General features: G+C 40.0%; 2 protein-coding genes across 6 annotated transcripts in view; both read right to left on the bottom strand.

The window, feature by feature from the left end:
- Nucleotides 1-2,743: 2,743 nt before the first annotated feature.
- On the bottom strand, nt 2,744-4,729 carry KCNE5 (potassium voltage-gated channel subfamily E regulatory subunit 5). The gene has a single exon (XM_069810983.1). The coding sequence runs from the start codon at nt 4,027-4,029 to the stop codon at nt 3,682-3,684; it is 348 nt and encodes a 115-aa protein (XP_069667084.1). The 5' UTR covers nt 4,030-4,729; the 3' UTR covers nt 2,744-3,681.
- Nucleotides 4,730-9,621: 4,892 nt separating this feature from the next.
- Nucleotides 9,622-22,271, bottom strand: part of ACSL4 (acyl-CoA synthetase long chain family member 4) — a 41,597-nt gene continuing 28,947 nt past the window's right edge. For all 5 annotated transcript variants that reach the window (XM_069810973.1, XM_069810970.1, XM_069810971.1 and 2 more), the window contains exons 7-16: nt 22,044-22,194; nt 20,747-20,870; nt 19,878-19,949; nt 16,826-16,965; nt 16,188-16,360; nt 15,911-15,985; nt 15,490-15,681; nt 14,835-14,949; nt 13,959-14,116; nt 9,622-12,102 (exon numbers count right to left, since the gene is read on the bottom strand). In XM_069810973.1, the coding sequence (XP_069667074.1) occupies nt 11,945-12,102; nt 13,959-14,116; nt 14,835-14,949; nt 15,490-15,681; nt 15,911-15,985; nt 16,188-16,360; nt 16,826-16,965; nt 19,878-19,949; nt 20,747-20,870; nt 22,044-22,194 (1,358 nt within the window). In that variant the 3' untranslated portion in view covers nt 9,622-11,944. The remainder of the gene's footprint in view (nt 12,103-13,958; nt 14,117-14,834; nt 14,950-15,489; nt 15,682-15,910; nt 15,986-16,187; nt 16,361-16,825; nt 16,966-19,877; nt 19,950-20,746; nt 20,871-22,043; nt 22,195-22,271) is intronic.

Genomic DNA, 22,271 nt, shown 5'->3' with positions numbered 1-22,271 from the left:
TGCTAATGCAAGGTCAACAGTTAGTGGAAACAGACATTGTTCTAGAAACAACGTGAAATATATTGTAATGTTCTTGCTGTGTTTGAAGGTGTAGATTTCAGTGAGGTTTTGCAAGCAGCCACTTTTTGTAATGATCCTGAGCAAGGCTCTGACAGCTGATGCAGTGTAAAGCTTTAGGAGTGCTGGGAAAAATAAATCACAGTTAGGGCCAAACCAGAAGATATTTTTGCATGCATGTTGAAAGTGAATCCAGAAATTGCTCTTTCAGTATTCTCCCTGGGCTGAAGAAAAGAATAGTTACGTCTTTCTAAACAAGCTTTTCTTTTCTGATCTTAACTGAGAAGAAGTAGGTCACTGATAGCTGAGCTTATTCCTTCAGAAGGCTGGGTTTAATAATATAAATAAATCGTATCTTGTTATCTTTTGTGTCCAGTGATTGAATGGACTGTTGCAACTAAATAGCCATTTTGCCCTGCATCAGTAATACAGGTGCCTTAGAATATACTATTGATGGAAAAAAGTGTGTTGAATTTCAGTGGCTAATTTTTGTTTTCTTACAATGTAATTCAGTTCAGTCCCAGTGGGTTTACAGCTTCATGGTTTTTTAAGGTTTCCAACCAGTACACAGTGTATTGGACTTATGAAAACAAAAATAAATGAATGTTGCTGCTGGGCTTAATACTTATTTATTGAGGTCTCTGTATGCCACAATATGAATTCCTCTTGGGCGTTCAAGTACTTTGGTGTGTGTATTTGTGCCAACAGAGTAAGAATGAACTCAATGTGAACTTACGTTACCGGCTCTGCAATGTAACCTTCTGTCAGCTGTGGCATGTTCCTAGGTTCTGAGCGTTTAAAGCAGACTTTTCTTCAGAACTCGGCACATCCGTGCTGAATCCTTAGGCTCATCTGGATGGAACGATCCATAGGGGCACTGTGAGTTCTTGTGTGTAACTGAATTGATTTAGGAGGCTTGAATTCCTAACGGACTGATGTTTTGCTACTCTGAAAGGCTTAATTTTATTTTTTATTTTCTCCCAGCCCTGGGGCAGTGCTGCTTGGTAGGGCAGTCTATCCTGGTTTCGTAGAGTTCCTGTTCCCAGCTGAACTCTGTGGGTGTTGCGTTCATTCGAAAGTCTGAGGGGTTCATTCGAGTGGGTAGTTCTGTTGTCAGTTAGAGTTCCATAGGACTCTTAACTTCCCTCTATAACTATTCCATGGTACACTTTCCTCTTTAATTTGTGATTTAACAGAGTTTAGAACAGTATGTGGACTGTAACAAAAAATGGTACTATGTGTTTATGGGAAAAAGATAAACTGTTAAGCATATCTGTATGTATGGTGTATATCTTATTCCAGTGTAAGCTACAGTTAATGCATGATCATGTTATCTTATTTAAACATCTGTTTGAACTGTAAGAATAGACGGACTGATGTAAATCACAGATTACTACAGTTCACTGAGACCTTGTGATTCTTTCAGTTATTGAAAGGTACAGATAGAACAGGAGATAATTAGAATTAGACGCTTTGTTAGTTACTTGGCAGGAGGTCTTGTGCTTTCCATATTTGTGAACTGTCTAATGAAGGGTAAACTTTTTCACAAGGGTAGCCCTTTTTTTTTTTTTTTTTTTTTAGGTAGGACCCAAATACAGTATGTTGCACATACTTTGTGTTTTGGGGGGGGAGAGAAATGGATTATAAAGGTATGTAATCAGTGGTATTTGTTGGACACCAACTCAGAGGGACTGCCACAACAAGCTTTTAGCTTTGTCTGCAGAATGAAGCAGTGGAAGGCAGTTAGTCACCAGCCGATATTAAATACAATGTGTTAAGCACACATTTTAGTGTCCAGTGCATTTAATGTGTGCAGATCTCTCAAGAAAACTGGAACAGTCCTTCCCCTATACTTGTCTAATCTGTCTGAGTTCAGGGGTACCAGTTAGCACTGTAGTTCCCGAACACTTTCTAAGCTGTTAGTCTGTAATGCCTCTTAGAGGCCAGAGTCCTGCTGATGGGCAGTGGTCAGGCAAGAAAAAGAGAAGTTACTCACTGAGACAGGTTAAATAAAAGGGTTTGGATATGCATAATGATTCCCTCTTTCTTATAGGGGGAAACTTTGGTTGTGGTCAGCCTAATTCTGATTGTACCAAAGGAAATCCTCACAGAAAATCTTCTAGTGGGGCTGATACACTGTTTTAGTTATCCCAGTGTGAAATGTCATTAGACAGGCAGCTTCTGCAGCTTAAAATACATATATGTGTGCATATATAAATATATATTGCTTATGGCTCTTCAAAAAGTCGAGGCTGAAGTTAGCACTTGCATTTTCCAGAGATACTGTCTGAATCCCTGCAGATGGAGGTAGCTGACTATAACTTTTACTGTTGTCTAACTGCTTGACAGGGGATTTTAAGAATATTGGCAGTTTGTTGGTTTCTCTGACATCCTTTTCCCCACACGATGCTAACTACTGCATTTTCTTTGCCAAGCTAAAGATTTCACATACATCTACTGATAGAATGCTGGCATGTAGTACTATTGCATATACTCCCATTGAAATTGTTTCTGGAGCTTGAATTTTTTCCCTGCCCCATACTTTTCAATTATTAAAATGTCTAAGTATTCACAAGATAATGTTTGATATGTAACGATACTTTGTAATTTGGTCTGTGGATATTGTGGTAGTTTTCTACAGTGACAAAGCTGACTTGGTAACGGCCGGTCCTCTCAAGGGTTTGGGTTTTTTTTAAACTCATCACCTGAGGTATTCAGTTTACAATGATTTCCCACAGTTATAGTAGAGATAGCAAGATGCAGTAGTTGCCAAATATAGGAAAGCTGTTCTGCTGTGGAAAGAACAGGCACGAGTGTTAGGAAACTGAAGTCTACAACATAAAAATCTCTCCTCCTTTGAATTTAATGTCAAAGCTGCTTTTGCCTGCAGTGTGGTTTGGGTAAAATCCAAGTAGTAGTTTGGATTGTGTAGTGCAGCATTGCTAGTGAAGGGACTTGTTCCTTGGAATTGTTCACTAATCTTTATCTGAAAAAAAAAAAAAAAACCCAAAAAAACAAAAACCAAGAAATGATAGACTATTAACGTGGCTGGAACACCAGAAACAACCTTTGCCTGCCTAGTTTTTTTTGTAGAAAGTGTACGCTGTATGTTGTTTTAATCTTCAGGTTTAACTTGTACAAAGATAGCCTTGGAACCGCACGTCTCCGTGTGGGGAAGGATGTTCCCGACGGCTTCGGTGGTTCCCATGTGTGGGCAAAGCCCCGTACCAAGGTGGAAGGGGCACTGGCGCTTTCTGCGTGGGAACGACTTCGCTTTCTAAGCTCTTTTTGGTGAGTGCTTCCACGTAAGCCAAACCAACCTTGCTTTAACAGAACGAGACCCAACCCTCCCGATCGGTTGTACCTGGCGTAACTCTCGGCGCTCGGAAGCGACATGAGGGCCCATCGCACGATAGCGGAGCCGCTTTGAAGGAACGCGGAGCGCTGCCCACAGCAACGGCGCTGCACGGGGCGGGTAACGAGGTGGAGCACGGACCGATTTTAAGGACGACGACCTTAAACCGAGCTCTAAAGACGACTGATGAGAGAGAGGCCTCCGTACGTACGCGGTGCAGGCGTTTATTGATGGAAAGCGGTACAGATCAACCCGGGAGCGGGCCGCGCTCACATCAGCCGCTGGCCCTCGGCGGGGCCTCCCTCCTCGGCCGGCTGGCCCGGGCCGCCGCCGCCGCGTCCCCAGTCGCGTTCGATGTAGAGGTGGTAGGGATCGTGCTTGGACTCCAGCTTCCGCGAGCGGGTGTAGGCCAGGATGAGCCCCCCGGCCAAGCAGCCGTAGAAGATCATGATGAGCAGGATGTAGAGCGAGGCGTCTCCCCCCGGACCGGACCCGGACCGGGACCGGGACTCGAACCCGGACCCCTCGGCGCTGCCGTTGCCGCTGCCTCCGCGGCGCAGGTCCCGCAGCAGCGCTCCGAGCAGCGCCTGCAGCCGCCGCGCCTCGCTGCAGTTCATGGCCCGGCCCCGGCGGCGGGGGCCGCCCCGGGGGGAGCGCGGCTCCGGTCGGCTCGGCTCCGGTCGGCTCTGCGAGGTGCCCTGCGCTCGGGTGGAGCCTCAGAAGGAGCCGCTGGGAAAGGGGCTTCGCGCTCCAGTCCTCAATTAGCGCTGGGGCGAGCGCCTGGGAGCTGGTTGGAGAAGCTGCGTCCGTACCGGTGCGGAGTACTGGTACTCGGGGCGCTGTGCCGGCAGTGCAGATAAAACGGCTTGTGCGACAAACCCCAGGACCGAGCCCCTCTGCTCGAGAGGCGGCAGCCGCAGCCTGGCTGCCTGGTCGCCTCTGACCTGCCTCTGCCAGACCCAGCCTCCTCCCAGGCAGGGCGGAAAGAGCCTGGTGTTTGGAAAGGCTGATTCCGCTTCCTCACGGTGCCCAGTTTCATTCGAATGCACGCTCCCATGCTAGAAGGGATAAAATGATCTAAATCTGTCCCAAAGGTGCAGCTGGAAAAAAGCAATCACGGAGAAAACAGCTGAGCAGTCAGTGTGCCTCTGCCCCTGGGAGCAGGTCCTGCGCAGGTGGGACTGCTGAGCCCTGCTCAGCACCAGCTGGGCTCCCTCTCCTCTGGGAGGGAACCGTGAGAGAACTGAGAAAAATCTCTGCTTGGAGAACAGCGCAAACTTGAGATCCCTTTACAGGCTCCCTGAGTTACAGAAGCGAGATCTTCCACGAAAGTAAATTCTTGGGAAAATCCACATCCACCAAAATAAAGCCAGGAAGGAGCCGGGTCTAGTCACTTGAGCTTTGGCAGCTTACCAGTCCTGTTGCAGGGCTCTGTGGCAAAGCTTCTGAGCCTTGCTTGCCCAGGCAGCCTGGCAGAGCCGTGCGGGACCTGCTGCTCCGTGAACGCAGCTGCCCTGCGAAAGAGCCCTCACCCAGCACCGCGCTGATAAAACCACGGCACATCGACACAGAAGGCCCCGGGCAGGCTCACGGAGCGGGTTTGCTCTCAAGGGGCATGTAACGGAGAAAAGCAAGGTGTTGCAAGGAAAGGTGGAGGCACAGGAGTTTCAGCAGCAGCAGCTGCTGTGGTGGTCAGACACCCAGAGGCAGAATTAATTGGGGTAATTAAAACAATTGGTAATTAGCTGAAGAGGGTCTGTTCCTTGAGCAGAAAGGCCTGGAGAGGACTGAATGTTAGTAGGCTGGGTTTTTGGCTGTTCCCAGTATGTCTGTGCCAGAGAGGGTCCTGAGGCTGCAGCAGACAGGCAAGTTTTCTTCTTCCCCCCCCCCCAAAGCTCTGTGCCCATAGTTATGGGGTTTTTGAAATCCTGTGAATGCTCCAAGGGCCTCAGATTTTTCCTGCTCCCGGGTTGTTTATCTGGTAACTTTTTAAATTCAGTTGTCATCGTGCTTATAGTTGAATGTGGCAGTTGCACGTGTTGTAGATTCAGTCTCTCCAGCGTTGAGAGTTGTTTTTACACTGTCCAGTTTCTTTGCCCATTTCCAGGTGGTGGCATGGGCTGATGATCATTGTGTTCTGTCCCATTTTCCTCTCATTGCTTTCAGGGGAAAGGATGTATTTTAACAGCAGACCAGGAGCGCCCATCTGTAAGGGCAGCTGGAAAGGCAAGTTGGCGTGGTGTTGACTTGGGCTTTTCTGTGTGCACGACATTAGGCAAGAGTGTGGTCCTGCTGGGTGAAGTTCTGAAAGAATAGCAGCTGCTTTTCCATAATGCTTCTCTTTTAAGTTGCTCCAGAAGAAACACTAGTAATAAATGGGATGTTTCTGCAACGATATATTCTCCCTCCTCTCCCCGCCCCCCCCCCGCCCCGGAGCTGCAATTCATTATTTCTTATTTCTGTATCAGCAAAATACAACTGAGAAACCCTCTGGTTACGATCTCTACTCCCCCCCAGCATCAGTGGAATTTACTAGCTGTAGGGTACAAGCAAGAGACTGCTGCCTAGTCAGTAAGATGTGTTTCTGTTGTACATACAGGTGGGTTTTCTTCTCTTATGAGTCCTTTTACAAAATCATGTCTCTTAAGCAAAGTTTTTGGCTTGGATAATGTTGCAGGCATCTTGCTTTTTCATTATCTATGGGTGACCTACTGAAAGTGTATTGGTGGCTAGACAACGGAAATAAAATAGCAAATACAATAGATCATAGTTTTTACTAGTTAGAAGGGCTGAGTATCCATTTAGAATCTCAAGAGAACCAAAAACCAGTCTGATAATTTTTCCTCACATAGCGCCAGGTTTTGATTTGCTTTTCTATAGTATGTTTTTTGTTGGTGTGAACTATTTTCTTGGTATCTTTCCTCTGAAAGTAAGGACTCTGCTTGCCAGTAAATGCTTAGGATGGGCTGTATGTAGGTTAAAACTGAATCAGACTGACTTCTTAGAAATACAGCTTGGGTTGTGGTGTAGCATTTGTTTGCAGAGCTCCTTAAGAAGTCCCTGTCACCACCCGTGCATTTCCACTCCTCACAGCAGTATCATTATTGTGCTATGGCAAGTGTTCAGAGCAGAGATCAAGGTTTTAAAAATAACAAGGGGGAAAAAAGTCAAAAGGTGAGAGTTACACTATTAAATAAAAGGCAAATATGTTCTGGAAGGTAGTGAAGTTAGAGGCTTTGGGAGGTAATTGCCCTCAGCTGTGTAGGGCAGGGGAGGGGGTATTGTATTTTGAACATAGGGACAGAGTGGCCCTGGTTAAATGGCTCTGATAAAATTTCATAAAAACAGGCTCATCGGGAGAGATTGTGTTTGCCTAGACTTGGAAGACAGAAAGTGAAGTAGGGCAGGCAGCTGTAGAGCACAGTGATCCATTCTTCATGTTCGCTCCCTGGGGGAGCACTGTAAGTAACAAGCTGATCTGTATCCAACAGGAAAGGTTTAGGTCAGATACTGTGTTGTTTAAAACAAATAAAAACCCCAGCAACACCTCCCAGGGCTGGGACTTTCGTTAAGTGCTGAATCAATATGCAGACTCACTACCCAAAGTCATATTTGGGCTCATTTTATTCTTAAATAGGCTCAGTGATACTATAGGCCTGTTTCAAATCCAAAGTGCTAAATTACTTCCCCCACCACTTCCTTATCTGTGATTTAAGTTTTACTTTTTAAAAATACATCTCTTTGCTTTAGCATTTTAATGATATGAGATCATGTCTTGGAGTGACAGGTATTCATGCTCAGGGTCTGGATTTTCAGAAATAATGGGGATGGCGTAGATGTGGTGGTCACACTTCTGTAATCGAAGACAGGTGAGGGTAAATGCAGAAATAAGCATGTGTAACAAACACATGGTGACTGCTGGCATCTGTTAATATTCATTGTTAACCAGGTTATTGGTGTTTCAAAACAGGGGAACAGAAAAATGCACCAGGTTTTGGTTGGTTGGTTGGGTTTTTTAAAAGCATAGGTGAGGACTCTGAGATCAGACACTGCACCCAGAGCTCCGTTTGTCTAATTTAATTAGCATTGGTCTAATGTCAAGACTACACGCTTCCAACTGAAGACAGTTTTGGACAGATTACCTGTGATAATCAGCTTTGTTAAAACACTTTATCAATATAGAATGGATCCAATTTTCTTCAAAACCTGTCTCTCCTCAATAAAGGTGTAGCAAGATTCTAGATATTACAGCTCCCAGTAGCAAAGCAATAGTGCAAACACCACCCCATTTCTGTCAGACCTCATTCAAATTAAAGTATGTGAAAATGACAGGCCAACAACAAATGTGTATTTAGTATAGTCAGCCCTATTCCTCCATGGCTGATGTAATCCTATTGTGTTTAAAAAAAAAAAAGCCATCAATAACCTACTTTGCAGCAGCAGCGAGTTAACTGGAGTTGTGTTTTGTTTGTTAATCCAGGCAAGGTCATGCTACTGTAGAATACCTGAGTTTTACTCTATGTGCATCATCCAGAACTCCATGTAAGCAGACTGCAAGTTTTACTGATGGTATTTTGTAAATCACTTCTGTGGCATCTTATGTGAAAGAAGTATGAGACTTGTTATTTTTAAGCTTCTAATGTTTAAATTTTAGCCTCCAAAAGGGAAACTGATTTACTCTCATGTAAGTAGAGCTTAGCTGTTAGGCAGGCTCAGTTAAAACAAAACAAAAAAACCCAAATACATAATGAGAATTTATTTCTTGCATTGCATGTAATTGCAGAACATTGCTGATTTATCATTAGAATACAACGTAGTTATTTGAAACCATCATTCTGGGATGTGGTAGATTTGGAGGGGGAGGGGTTGACTGAAAATTAGTGACCTATGTTCTCAACTTGTGTCCTGTTCCTTATACAGCCAGAAAGCATTTGATGGGAACCGCAGCCTAACATACTGGCTTACCTGGCAGGCAGCTCTCTATATCGTGTTACACTCAAAGTTCCCTGATGTTGTAATGGGCACTAAAATTGCATTGGGTTGGTTAAATACCACCTCGCCTACTCTTAAGGCAGTAACTTATTACTTTTGCTGTTCATACCTTTTTTTTTTTTCCTTGCAAGCCATTTAATGACATCTTACTGTGATGTGCAGCATTACTGCTGCATTATGTGCAGGAACCGTGTCTCCTCTTCCAGCCCCCACCCAAGGTTCTGTGTCAAGGCTGTTCCTGAAAGGTGTTTGTTTAACCTTCATTGACTCTGAGGCTCTAAGACGTTCAGTGGCAAAGATCTTGAGCAAGTAGTTCAGTATTTAGTAAGGATTTACTTTTGTTTTAAAGTTCTGTGTCTCTTTTAGAATGTCACTTAGTGTAAACTTATTCTCTGTTCCTCCTCTTCCACTGGTGACAGCTCTTTTGTGCCTTTGTTAGGGTAACACTGTATGTAGTTGAAGGTTAATCATCTCTTGTCCTGTGCCATTCCCCTTCAGGGCAGCTAAACTTCACTATACTCTTCCTTCACAGCTCAAGTTTTCTCATCCCACTGTTACTGTAGTTCTACTCTGGCTTTCTCTAGACATCCCATGTTTTTTGAAGTAGAGGGCCTAACTATAATCTTGTATCAGATGTGTCCAAACTAGATTTTGTTTCTCAGACTTAGGAGGATAATTTTTAAATTCTGAACCTGCTTTCTGAAGAACTTGCAGCTACTTTGAGCTTTTTAGAACTTTCACATTTAGGAAGTGACCTGCTCCCTCACACTTCAGTCCCATATTGTATGTCCTTTCAGTCAAGCACAGGATATCATCTGCAACTATCACATAAGGGTTTTGAAGCCATATACTATCACTTCATCTGCGTCCTAGTTCCTTACTTTTAATAATGTTCTTACCGAACTGCAAGTATGATATTTGCAATTAATCTGTGTATTTGAAGGCAGCCTGATGTAATCCTTCCCCTTCTCCAAAAAATGCTTGAAAAGCTGATGTGTTTCAAATTGTCTTTGGTAGCACATCCACATTTAGTTCATTTCTTAAGAGAAAAACTAGGCCCACTCTAGGCTTTGTTTTCAACATCCATAGCATGTACTCATTGCTGCTTCTTTTGAGAAGTTCTTCTAAGGTGTGCTCAGTTTCAGAGAGAATGTGAGGCGCTGAACAGTAACTACAGACAACTTGTGCAATATATAAAGATTTTTCAGAACACAAACTTGTTGAACCATTTAAACTGTATTCCACTTTTGAAATGTTAACGTTGTGTATATGTGTGTGTGTATATATATATACATTGCAAATAGCAATCCTCAGTCAACCAAGACACAGAAGATACCTGCAGTCTAGATAAAATACATTTCATATAAATACATTCATGGTTTAAAAAAAAAATCATACAACCTGCTGACAGACTCAAGTGCAAGTAACTTTCTTACATGTATTTAACTTTTGTGATGTTAACAGGCTGACTAAAGGCTATTTAATAGTGACCCCTTTTAAACATGGAAAAATTGGTAATGTGGCTCCAGGACAGAGTCATTTAAAAAGCTGCACTGATAGGGGAAGTACTTCTTGTTGTCATAAGCCAAGTGTATGTTGTCTTAAAAAAAAAATATTTCTTTTTTAGAAAAGCTATTTCCTTGTTCCTTTTAGTGACTGTTGTACTTCCATGCACAACTCGATACAGTCAGCTTTATATACCAGATTTTCTTTCTCCCTTCCCTCTTGGGGTTCTTGGAAGATGAGCTGGCAGTGTTGTGGACTGGCCACAGAAAGTTATGCAGGGGGAAGTTTGAAATTGGTCCCAAGGAAAAGGGACAGTATAGTTAATGAGTATATAGCCATGATTTATTTTTGCCAAAATCTGCTTGAACTGGAAAAAAGAAAAATACACATACATGCAATAAAGGAAAAACTTGCCCTGAAATTGCAAGTTAGTGTGTTCAAAAGAAGCATCGTACAAAATCTTTTACTTTCTGTACAGTGACAATACCAAATAATTTTTCATTTTAACCATCATATACACAACACAAATATTATGAATAGAAATCTATAAATACTTTAAAATGAATTTGTAATATATAGCAGTTGAGGGCCACAGCTGTACAAAATGTAAGCAACATATATAAAACCATTAAGAAAGTGCAAAGTAGAACAGTATCAAGAGCCTCCACTTTTTACAGCATTTACGGTTCAAGTGTGAAGAGCTAGCAGGGATGCAGGAGCTCAGTTACAATTCAAAAGACACAGTACAGGATTCTGCACACAAAATGATGAACTATTATTAAATTATAGCTTCCCACTTCTTCACATCTATGACTTCCAGTTAATAAGAGAACACTTTTATAATGAATTTCTGTAAAGAGTGATTTGTCCCTTCTTACAGGTTCTGTAAAACAAAGGTTCCCTGGTCACAGACTACTTTTCTGTAAGTAAAACAAGACAACATGGGAAACTGCTGTTGGTTTCTGGTTGCCTTGTTATGCTTACCATATTTAAAAGGTGAACGGAAATACCTTTCCATAAAGTGAATACAGACTAAATTTAGACCCTGATCCTCTACATTACAGACAGGTAACCTGTACCATTACTCAATATATGTGAAGGTCTAGAGCATCAGTGCCTTAAAAACAAAACCCCTCAACAACTCTTTCGAGTTTCAAATCTGCTTAGAGACAGCTGCCCATCAATTTCACTGTTGTTTGCCAGTCAAGATGCAAGTTTTGCATTCTGCATTCAGGTGATGATTTCCCATCAGTACCTCCTGTAGCAGTGCAAGTCTTTGTTTTCTTTTATGCTGTGTCCTACTGGAAAGCTCTGCTTGAATTAAAATACAGTGGCAAGTAAAAATGTACTTGGTGAGTTGGAAGTTGAAATATTCAATGCTCTTGAATAAAATTTCAAATAACTTGGGTTAGAAGGCTTTTCAGTTCACCTTTATTTCAGTAAGTGTACTTTATATTCTTTTTTAGGCACTGTAAATATTCAAGATACTAACTGATGTGCAGAAGAATCCATCCATTCTCAAGCAGTGCATTATTAGTGATCTCTAGCAAGTTCTTGACTAAAGTTATCTTGTTTTTGTTTTTAAATGGAGAAGGGTAGACTTTAAATACTTTTTTTTCCTCCCTTGCTAAGTATCTTACTATGATAGAAGAACCATCACAATTACATAATTTTTTTCTCTTTGAAATATAGGCCAGACTTAAGAATGAATTAAAGAGAAGTTGCAAGCAGTCTGAATGTGCTAGAGAAGCAATAATAATAAAATTACCTGGTCGTACTGCTTCACATAATGATGTCTGTCTCAAAACTGGAGATGATCACATGAAACTCTACAAAGACCATCAGTGTCTAATCTGCTAATAATTAAGAATTTGGAGTCTTAAAATATTCTCTGTTGTACTCGATACAGATTATAGGAACACTCATCCATTTGGTATATTTTCTCAATGTGTGATATCTACAGTATACACAGACATCCAGAACTGAGGCATGAGAAGGAACCCTCTGCACAATTGTCTGGTCAAGGTAACTTGTTTATTTGCCTCCATACATTCTTTCGATGTCGTTGAGGTAATGGTTTTTCAGTTCTTTCCTTTTCAGCTTGAAAGCATCTGTTACTAACCCAGTCTCTGGGGTCCATGGTTCAGGGCTTAACCGTACTTTGATGGGTATTTCAAACCTTTCTAACTTCACTGCAGGGACAAGAAGAAACAAAACCATGACTAAGATTACATTGCCAAATGAAATACTAATTCACGCTACCTAAAAATCTAAGGTGAGCACCCTGTAGCTTGTATAGTAAGGTGTCCTACTTCATGAAGTAACCTTACAGAGGGGCCACAAGCAAATTTAATCTTGTACCAATGCTGAGTGCTGGTTAGTGTGCAAATATTCTAATAACACTGTACTTACAGCTCATATTGGATGTGACGGTGTAAAAACTAAAGTTTGCAACAAATGAGTGTGTAGCCTGAAGATCTGAGACTACTGTCACAAGAGGATACACTGAAATCTAGAGCTGTATCTTTATTATAGGAATGTAGTAATAACTAGATTAACTCAGACTAGTCAGATATACTTCATATTTAAATTATAATGAAATACTTCTATACTTCCCATGGCTGAATGACTCTTTCCCAGATTTTTTCCTTCCTTAGAGTTTGTTTAGAATTCAAAATAAAGGGACATCTCTGTATTTTTGTAACATTAGTCACTTATTTTCCCTTTAGCTGGAAGCAGTTGCTTGGCGCGTGCACAGCCTCACTGCAACCAAAGCCGCTTCTATCTCTTGCCCAGACAAGAGGCCAAAGAGGGATAAGCAAGGGGAAGGAAGGTAACTGCTTTGGGGAGAAAGGCAGGGAGCTGCTGCACGTGTGTAATACTTGATGGACTTTGCTATCAGCTCCTGCAGATAGGCCTGGAATGGGATCCCACATCCATAGACGTGGTGGGATGTCCAGGGCAACTTGTGGCAGCACAGCCTCAAGGTGGCAGCAAATGAGGGCGCTGGGGAGCTCTGGCTCTAAGTCTGTCTCCAGGTGCTCTTCTCTCTCTACCTTCCAACCAGCGTTGTAATGTACTCTTTCATCTTACTTAGATACCTGCCTGCTTGTGATGAAGGTGCATTATGTTCTGCTAAAAATGAGAACGTTCTCTTCAAAATAGTTTTGGAAAACAGTTTTGAATAAATTAGTTGTATCTCAGTGGTAGATTACTATCTAGAAGGTAGAAAAAATGTACAAGCAAAGATTTTGAATAAGCAGAGCTATATGGATAGTAATTTGCTTAGCTCATGATAGAAAAACATAGATTAATACATTTAAAGCCAAGTGTGAGACCTACTGATTTTTTTTTTTTTAAAGGCAAGACTTAAAAGTGTTTTTCATTTCTTGTTTTCTCAGTTTCAAAAGGCAGATTCTCCTCTCTAAAGTTTGAGGGGCGCTGCTTAGCATGTGCTTCAGTCCAGTTTTACTACTTCCTTGTATAAGGTGCCAAGTGCTTTAAAGAATTTTTTCCCCAGTTAGTTTGTTAATTTTTTGGCCCCATCAAGGATTGATGAGGCTTTTGATGATTCGGTACCAGAGCAAGGAATAGCAGGCTTTTAAGCAATTACAACCACAAGGATTGTGGTTGTTCAAAGCTGTACGGGACAAAGTTGCGTGGGAAAAAAAGCTTTGAAATCTCTTGCTTAACTAGTTTTCTCACCAGCAAATGTCTTGTTACTTTCTTTCCAAATTGACAGCTCTTTTGGAACTTATTTTAACTGTGTTAGACAAGGAACCTGTCTCTAGAATTTAGTTGAAAAAAAATTTTCAGATTTTTTTAGAAAATGAAAAAAGATAAAAGTAGTTAATACGACCAAAAAGTGTGTCAGTTCCTGGGATAATAGGCAACATTTTCATGTGATTTTTGCCTCTGATTACACTCTTTAAGTTTTGGCAGATACAGAGGCAACAGGAAGAAGGAAGAACAGTTAGTGAGGATAATGGGAAATTTTTGCTGGATAAGCACCCTGAGATTGGCTAGCATAATATGCCGCTTTACTTACTCTTGTTTGCCACTTCTTTAATCTCTCGCAGTATTTCAGCTTCCATTGTAGGATTGTTACAAATATCTACCCAGGTTCCACTGATGCCTTTCTGCTCAGCTAATGCCGTCAGCTTCTTCTGATTAGGGACCACAAAACTGATCACGTAAGACTGGTCACTACCACAGGATGGCAACAGAAAGAAGGAAGAAAGATTCAAACAGCTGAGACTTCCATTTCAGGGCATAAAATGCTTACTTGATGCTAGATACACAGATCCATAGTGCTTTCTGAACTGTAATTATTCCCCCATACAGAATTCTTCTTGTACATTAAATCTTCACAACTGATGACTTATCAAAGGTATTCTAAGTTGTTTTACGACGTTAGGTTTGATTGGTATCATGCTTTGCTGTAATTTCATGAGTGTGCATCTTGGTTTAGCTTCCCAGCTACATCTGGTGTTTAGCTCGTTCTCCCTTCAGGTAGTGTGTTTGAGTTGGAGGAAGGAGAGGAGAGACTGGGACTATTTCCAAAACGTAGTGGAGAGCTTTGGATCAGGCCCAAAGCATCCAGATCAACTTTTCTCTGGTATTCTGACAGAAAGCCAAAACACATGCTAAATATAATGATACCCGTTTGGGGAAGGGATAGGATGGAACTGGAGTGTATTAGGATAGGAGAAATGCCAACAGAAAGAGATAGGTCATTTCTTCAGGTTTTAGAGAATCTGGGCACCCGTGCTACTTCAGAGATGCTGCTTATAACTTGCACTCTGGTAGGTGGGTTTGTTCAATGGAAACCATGGAAACCGATAGTATATCATCAGAGAAGTGGGCCAGAGCCTGTATTTCACGTTTACCCTAAATGGAGTTTCTAAATTAATACCACTCTTACCTTTTGGCATAAGCACAGATATTGTCAATCAAGGGACAGTTCTTCAGTGCTGCCTCTACTTTGCCCAGAGATACATATTCTCCTGCTTGTAGCTTTACCAAGTCTTTCTTGCGATCTAGGAGTTAAGGGTGAAGGAAAAGAAAAAAAAAAAAGCTTGTTCCATTTTAAATTCTTGCATTTCCACAGGCTCATTTGCAAAGCCACTATATATGTATTTTGTGCAATGCTATGCAAAATTCTTAATGAATATGAATTAAAGCATCTTACTAAAATTTTAAAGCGGCTAATGGCATGTATGTATTCTGCTAACTTTATAAAGGCTTCTGTAAAAAAGTTTATATAGCACTATGCTTCTTGTCACACAACTTGTATGAAAGTGATGGGGACTCTGATTTTAAAGCTTTGTAATTAATACCAAAAATTAATCTTACATTTAAAGTCCATGTGCTAAATTTAGAGAGTGATAATGTCACAGGAAACAGCATCGCTTCCAAAATTTTCCTACAGCTGTGAGGACTTTTGGGAATGTTTTATACACTGTGATTCTGGTAACCTTAAGCTCTGGCAAAACCAACAGGATTAACAGCATGCTTATAACTAACTATGTTTAGTCAAGATCTTGTAATATATTAAGATATCAAAAATTGAGGCCAACCTATGATCTGCAGACACCCATCCGGATGAAATTCCCCTATATCTCCTGTGCAGAACCATCTCTGACCGTTCTCATCAACAGAGAACTCTTCTGTTGTCTTCTCTTCATTTTTAAAATATCCCATTGAGACGTTAGGTCCACCAATTAGAATTTCTCCTCTAGGGTTAGGCTTGTCTTTATTAGTATAGCCCCCTGAAAACAAGAAAATCCCCACACAATTATTTTTTTAACTTGTATATTCTGCTGCCAAGAAAGTATTTTGAAACTTCAGCCTGAAGTTAATGCACACAAATTGATGACTATTATAAAAATAAAGAACAATTACTTCATATGCCACACCTAGCTAGGCAGATAGGCAAAGAAACCAGCTAAGCTGTGGTTACATTAGTTACTCTGAAATCAAAACATTTAATACTCTCACCTTCTTGCCAGTCTCTCAACTTTATTTCACAGCAAATAAGAGGAGCTCCAACTCTGCCAGTGCTGTAATCAGCAACTTAGGGAGAGAACAAGGAAGAATACAGAGATTTTTGTCATTTGAAATATAAACTCAAACCATAAATAAGGCAGCAATTTATCTCAAGTTACTTTATTGCAGTTAAGAACTACAGATATTTTGACTTTACAAAAAATCCACTAAACCCTCATATATATGTTCTGTATCTTAAATTATGTATTTCCAGAAGCATTTTAACTACCTTCTGTAATTGTTCCAGCTCCACAGGTTTCTGTTAGTCCGTAGCCTTGACCAACAGGACAGCAAAAACAGATGTTCATGAATCTTTGTGTTTGAGGCGAGAGTGGTGCTCCTCCAGAAAGCATCATACGGACATTCCCTCCCAGTAGTGCCCTTACTTTTTTAAACAATAGTCTTGAAAGAAGGAAAAAAGCATTAAAAAACATTCACGCTGCTCACTTTTTATAAAAAGACACAAACCTTCTTTTTCCTTTCTATCTGGAACACCTTAAAAATTAACTTAATCATTCACAGATTTTACTAGACAGCAGGGATAATCAAAAACATTACCTCTTGTGTAACACTTGAAGATGGCAGAATTCCTGTAACTTAACTAAACAAACTTTCTAATTTTGTTACTTAAAAAAAAGCAATCCAGTGAAAACTAACTAGTCATCTGTTCTGAAGATTAGTCATTCCCACCATCAAATATCTTACCCGTTTCCAGGAAGAACTTGGATTTTTTCAGTTAGTCATTAGATGGTATTTTCATGTTGGATGAGAATTGTCTGATATCAGATAGCTTAGATGATTATTCTCTTAGACTGTCTTAACAAATCACAAAGAAAAAGGTACACTTGGACTGTGAATTATACTTACACGTTACACAGAGGTGCATCGTATCCCCTCTTGATTTGTTCCAATTTGTAGTCATAGCCTATCTTGAACAGAGTCCTCTGAATATAGTTCATCTCCTGAACTTTACTCATGACATTTTTATAAATTCTGTCCATTATTTCCTACGAAGTGTTAAAAAAAACAAGGAAAATTACCACATAGAATAGACTAGCATGTGTAAATTAAATTCCATGTTAAAATAAAAACCCCATATTATTCTTCCTTTAAAACAGATAATACAGTAAGAGTGAAAATGTCTGCATCACTGGTTAGGCAATGCTTAATTAGAATGTTTTAAATGTGTGATCAATTAGTCAATCTATAGACCATCGCAGCATGGAGGTATTTGAAATGGGTGGAATGAAGTATCAAAAATGCAGTAGAAAATTAGTGACTTAGCCTTACTTTCCTCCATTGGGTTTTTTCTCCTCACACCAGTATCACTAGAGAGGAAGAGCCCTCATGCTGTAGCATATACCTGAGATTAGAAAACTTGCCTTGAATTAGGCAGACGGGTGAGTCAAGGGCTGCAGGTCTTCAGGCATACCACAGTAATTCATAGTACCTCTTCTGTTTCTACAAACAGCTTTCTAAACTTCAGATTTGGTTTTAAAATACCTTCCACCCCTCGTTCTGAAGATGTCTTCTCTACCAACCACAGCTACAAATCCTGGGTAACATAGCATAATGAAACTTGCTATGTTATATGGCTTATGTTACTGGTAACACCTTCACCTGTATTTCAAATGTGACTAACTGATTTGGAAAGTTTTGAATTCAAGTTTTAGCTAAATCTCTTTGCTAAAGGTTGGTATATGCCATGCAAGATTGATCATGCTTAGGAGTCCTGACGCTGTACTTTATCCACAGCAATTGGCAAGCACAAGAGAATGAACTAAGAGACTTCATTTCACCGCTTCCTTTTCCAAGAGAGGTTTTTCAACTTTCAAAGCAATGTGGTTGCAGTAATTCTAGTTACCTGACAAAACCCCCACAATTTTGTCACAGGCAAGAAATTAATTTCCATTAAAATAATAAGCTTATGATCACTAAAACACACAGAACTTAAATAGTGTTCAGACTGGTGAAGTATTTAACAGAAGTTTAAGGATTGGCTCCTTCAAGTTTGTTACAGAGCACAATGCTTTGAAGTATTTACGTGCTTTCTAACAAGTCAAATTAAATTTGAAAAGAAAGCTATGAAAATTATGTACTTTGAAATATCAGAGATCAAAACATTAGTCTTATTAGGAACTACTCTCATTAGTGTTTTTTATTGGTTCCTTCAAGTCTTCACAATTAGGATTTAAGACAAACAGGAATTTCAGAAAAACTGTACACTATTTTCAGCCCAGTTTACCTGCAGAATATCATGTAGTATTTCCAGAAGCCAGACAAATATCTTAAAGCAGAATTAATTGCAGGTTTTTTTAGTCTTTTAAAGACTACAGAGGCGTGACAAGATATTCAGAATTACAAAGGCTGGAAGGAACTATTAACCCTTACAATAATGTTCTGATTGAATCAAATCTTTAGAAATATTTGTGTGTCTGGATTCTGTTAGAATTATTTTCCATTTCATTCCTATTTTACTTTCTAATCACTGGTGATGTTATGTTTTGATGATAAAAACATGACATAGTTCTAGGGAAAGAAATATTTATTAGATTATGTTACTAAGTGTTGTTCCTACTAGGGCTTTCTGATGTGTTTTTTCCTCTTTGCTGTAGGTTGTTGAACTCTAGATCCTGTATGCTATCAACTGAAAATGGATCATCAGTTTCAATTTTATTTTTTCTTTGCTAACTTCTTTGTGATATTAAGTCTGTAGACTCAAGACATTTAGGTGGGGTTCAACATGATCACTGTTCTGCAGTTAATTCATGTGGAGCTGTCTGCATGGACTTTTTTTTGCACATGCATGAAATATACTCCTTCCAAGAGGGATTATGGCCGTATTTAAAATTTACACTGGTTTTGCTGGTAGTCTAGCATTTGAATTCTCCCCAATAAATAAATTTAAATGGATGTTTTACAAAAAGCTGGGGTTTTCAGCCATATTAATTTTCACTTGGTTAATTATTAAGAAAAAGACCAAGCCTATATATATGATTATTACTTTATAAAATAAAAAATGCAAGTGAGTAATTAATATAGAAACTCTTGGCTATTCCCAAAAGATGCTGCAGAACAACCAAATCCAACCAAAGCTCACTATTCTTAAATGAGATTAAATCCTCCTACTCACCCATCACCACCATGTGGCAAAAGCTGGTGCTACCAGTGTTATGAGCAACAGACATGATATGATCATAACAGAAGCACATGTGATTCCAGGACATATGAGGAAGGTTTTTGCATTAGAAAGATGCAAACACTTGTGTATTTTTCAGATAGCACTAAGACCTTGTGGAATGCAGAAGCCTGGTCACCCAAAGACCACCATAAGCTACAGAAGCAATGGGAGTTATAGTTTCCTGATCATTTTTTCTTGTAAGAGGAGACTAAGCATGGCCTGCTTACCCTAAGAACAGCAAGAGAGACTTAAGTCTAAGTGTTACCTTGGAGGCAAGCAGCTGAGATTAAGCATCCCAACAACTATGGCAGCGCAGTTTAACTTGCTAAGTTCTGTCACTCAGCCAAACGCCCATATCCTGAAAGCGTCTGTCTTGGCCAAAGCCACCCTGCTTTCTCCCTATGCAAAAAGGAGTTTCGGACTGTGAAGGTCAAAGACTTTTTGTATCCTATTGTTGTATCAGTAGCTCAGTAAATGTCACTTGTGACTATTAAAACACATTTACAGTTTTGGATCAAAAAGGCTCTTGGCTTTAGCACACATATATTCTTGTGCTTATCTGCAGCATCAGTACTCGGTTCAAGCAACGACAACTGGAATTTCTATATTCTGCTTTTTTCCTTTTAGTGACAGTTACGTACATATGAAGAGAAAAAATGTTAGCAAATAGATTTTTCTAGCATGAACATGATAGAAGCATCAGGTTTTTGCTAAACATATCTGCTTCCGTATACTTACAGGCACGGCTGCCATCAGCGTAGGCTTAAGTACAGTACAGTCTCCTTTGCTTCCCTTCTTAATTTTACTGGACTGTAATAAGGAAAAAATGTCAATCTATGGAGCTGAAAAGCAAGCAGCTCTTTAGAAAAGGACTAAAAAAAGAGGGAGATATATTAGCATGTAATTTGTTTAAATCTCTTCCCCTGTCCCTCCAAAAAACATTTCCTGCATATTTCCCCCCCCACACATTGTGATGGAAAGTGATGATTAACAACAATTTCAACAAAAATACTAGATGTTTTACAAGCCCAATCTAGTTAAGTCCACTTTGTAGATCTTTCTCTTACCTCCTCCCCCTAGTACTTGCTTTCTTCTCCATCTTCCTCCAGGAGTTTTTTTTTTTTGCCTGATGTAGTCTCTATACCAGCAAAACATAGAGCAGCCTTTTTTTCCAGCTTAATTTGCTCTTACTTAATTGTTAAATGGAAAAAGGCAAAGGGCTAAATAGAAGATCTACAATAACTGGATAAAGAACTGATAAAGTGAGACCAAAAATTTTAAATCACTTTAAACAGTCTTATGTTCAGCTAATTTCTTAATAGCTGTTCTTATCCTGATATCCAGTGGATAATGCTATATGCATTTATTAGGTTTTCTTTTACATTTCCTAAGTATCATAAAAGTAAAGGTTTTAATAAAACTTATATGGTATGACCCCCTGCTATAGTTCACCAGGAACATTAATTTGCATAATTTTATTAAAAATTACATTTCTGACGTGTGCCATATACATCGGCATTTCTTTAATGAAGTAGGATAGCAAGCAAGGAGAACGCAGACTGCAAAAGCTAAAATTTGCTTTTGCTCCCCCCCCCGATGCCCCTCACCTGATCGGATAGCGTGAGTGGAGAGGAATAGCCAATCCTGCAGCCATAAGTGATGCAAGAAATTTCTGCTGTCAATTCTAATACGTGGGCCAGAGGCAAATAACCGATGTAAGTATCCTTGGGTCTAGAAAAGGAAAGGATTATCTAATTAACAATGATGCACGGGTAGACTGAAAATACTGTTTAACAGTTTTATTGTGTGCTTAGTTATTACTTTGTGAAAGACTTGGATCACAAGTGAGGCTTATTCTTCTGCACGCAAGAAGGGTGTGATTTCAAACCACAGTTTATAAACAAAATGGGGAAAATCCTACCTTACTGAAATCAGTATGAATTATGGGATTTGCCTTGTTTTCTAGGAAACTTAAAGATTCCTTAGTGCTCCACTGCTACTTCCTCTCCTTGTGGGAGATTTCATCCCAGGTATGAAACTAAGGATGAAATTGCTATATTTTATAATAATCACCAATGATTTACAAATCCTTGACAGTCATCATAGCGTCTCCTTCTAAGATATATTAGTAGAAAGAGAGCTGATCACTGAAGTACTGAGGCTTATTTCAGGAAACAATTTCTCAGTGATTTCTCAGCAAGAAACTTAGAGCTGTCACTTAATAGAAGCTTTTAGCATCAAGTCAGAACTGGTTTTATATCCCATCACAAAAGTAGTTTAGCAACACAGCTTATTTCAGCTATTAAACCCTTTGTGAATGCAGTGACAAACACACCCGCATTCATGAAGAATTTCCTCAAAATATTAGCGTGAAGGAGTCTGCAGTTGGTTTTACTATCATCAATGCGCAATTTATTACTCTCCTGCTCATTTTGGTGAAGTGCACTTGAGCAGATTCTGCAGCATGTGCATTATCTATCCAACAGAGCTGTCTCTAGATCAATGGACGTGGTAGGCTCTGACAGACTTCCTAAAGTGATCCTAGCTGCCTGAAAGCTCTAAAAAAAAATTTCCCAAGTTTGATTAGATGAGGAATCTCCTTATTTGATGGCATCTTCTGATGCATAAGAGTGCAAAAATCCATCACAGACCTAAAGCTAAGGGTAATTAAAAAAAAAGGTAGAAACAGCATGTGAGACAAGAGCTAGAAGGGTGTCCTTTTCAAACAACAGGGTAAGTTCACAAACACAAGATATATTTCTTATAAATTAAAGATTAGTAGGCTTAAAATAAAGTTAAGAAATTTGGTAACACCCGATGCTAGCAACAGACTTTTATAAACTTGCATATTTTTGGAGGTTCTGTTTTATCTCTCCATACACATGACAACTAAGTGTTTCTTACCCCAGTCCAGGTATTCTCTCGCACTGTCCTGTCATTCCAGCTATTAAGTTTTTATGCATCATCATCACTCCTTTAGGTCTCCCAGTGGAGCCACTGGTGTACATTACTAAAGCCAAGTCTGTAGGAACAGGTCTGCTTGGCAGAATGCTTGCTACAAAATGCAGGAGAGAAAAACTGTTATTGATTCTTATTTACTTTCTAAATTGTTATTTCTGTAATTAATCAATG

This window comes from Haliaeetus albicilla, chromosome 23 (assembly GCF_947461875.1).
Source record: "Haliaeetus albicilla chromosome 23, bHalAlb1.1, whole genome shotgun sequence".
In the NCBI taxonomy this organism is placed as follows: Eukaryota; Metazoa; Chordata; class Aves; order Accipitriformes; family Accipitridae; genus Haliaeetus; species Haliaeetus albicilla.
Note: the sequence above shows the minus strand (reverse complement) of the source record. Positions and strands in the feature narration are given on the sequence as shown.

Bases quoted from the DNA above. Each gene is read 5' to 3' on its own strand.
- KCNE5 (XM_069810983.1), bottom strand. From the start codon at position 4,029: ATGAACTGCAGCGAGGCGCGGCGGCTGCAGGCGCTGCTCGGAGCGCTG.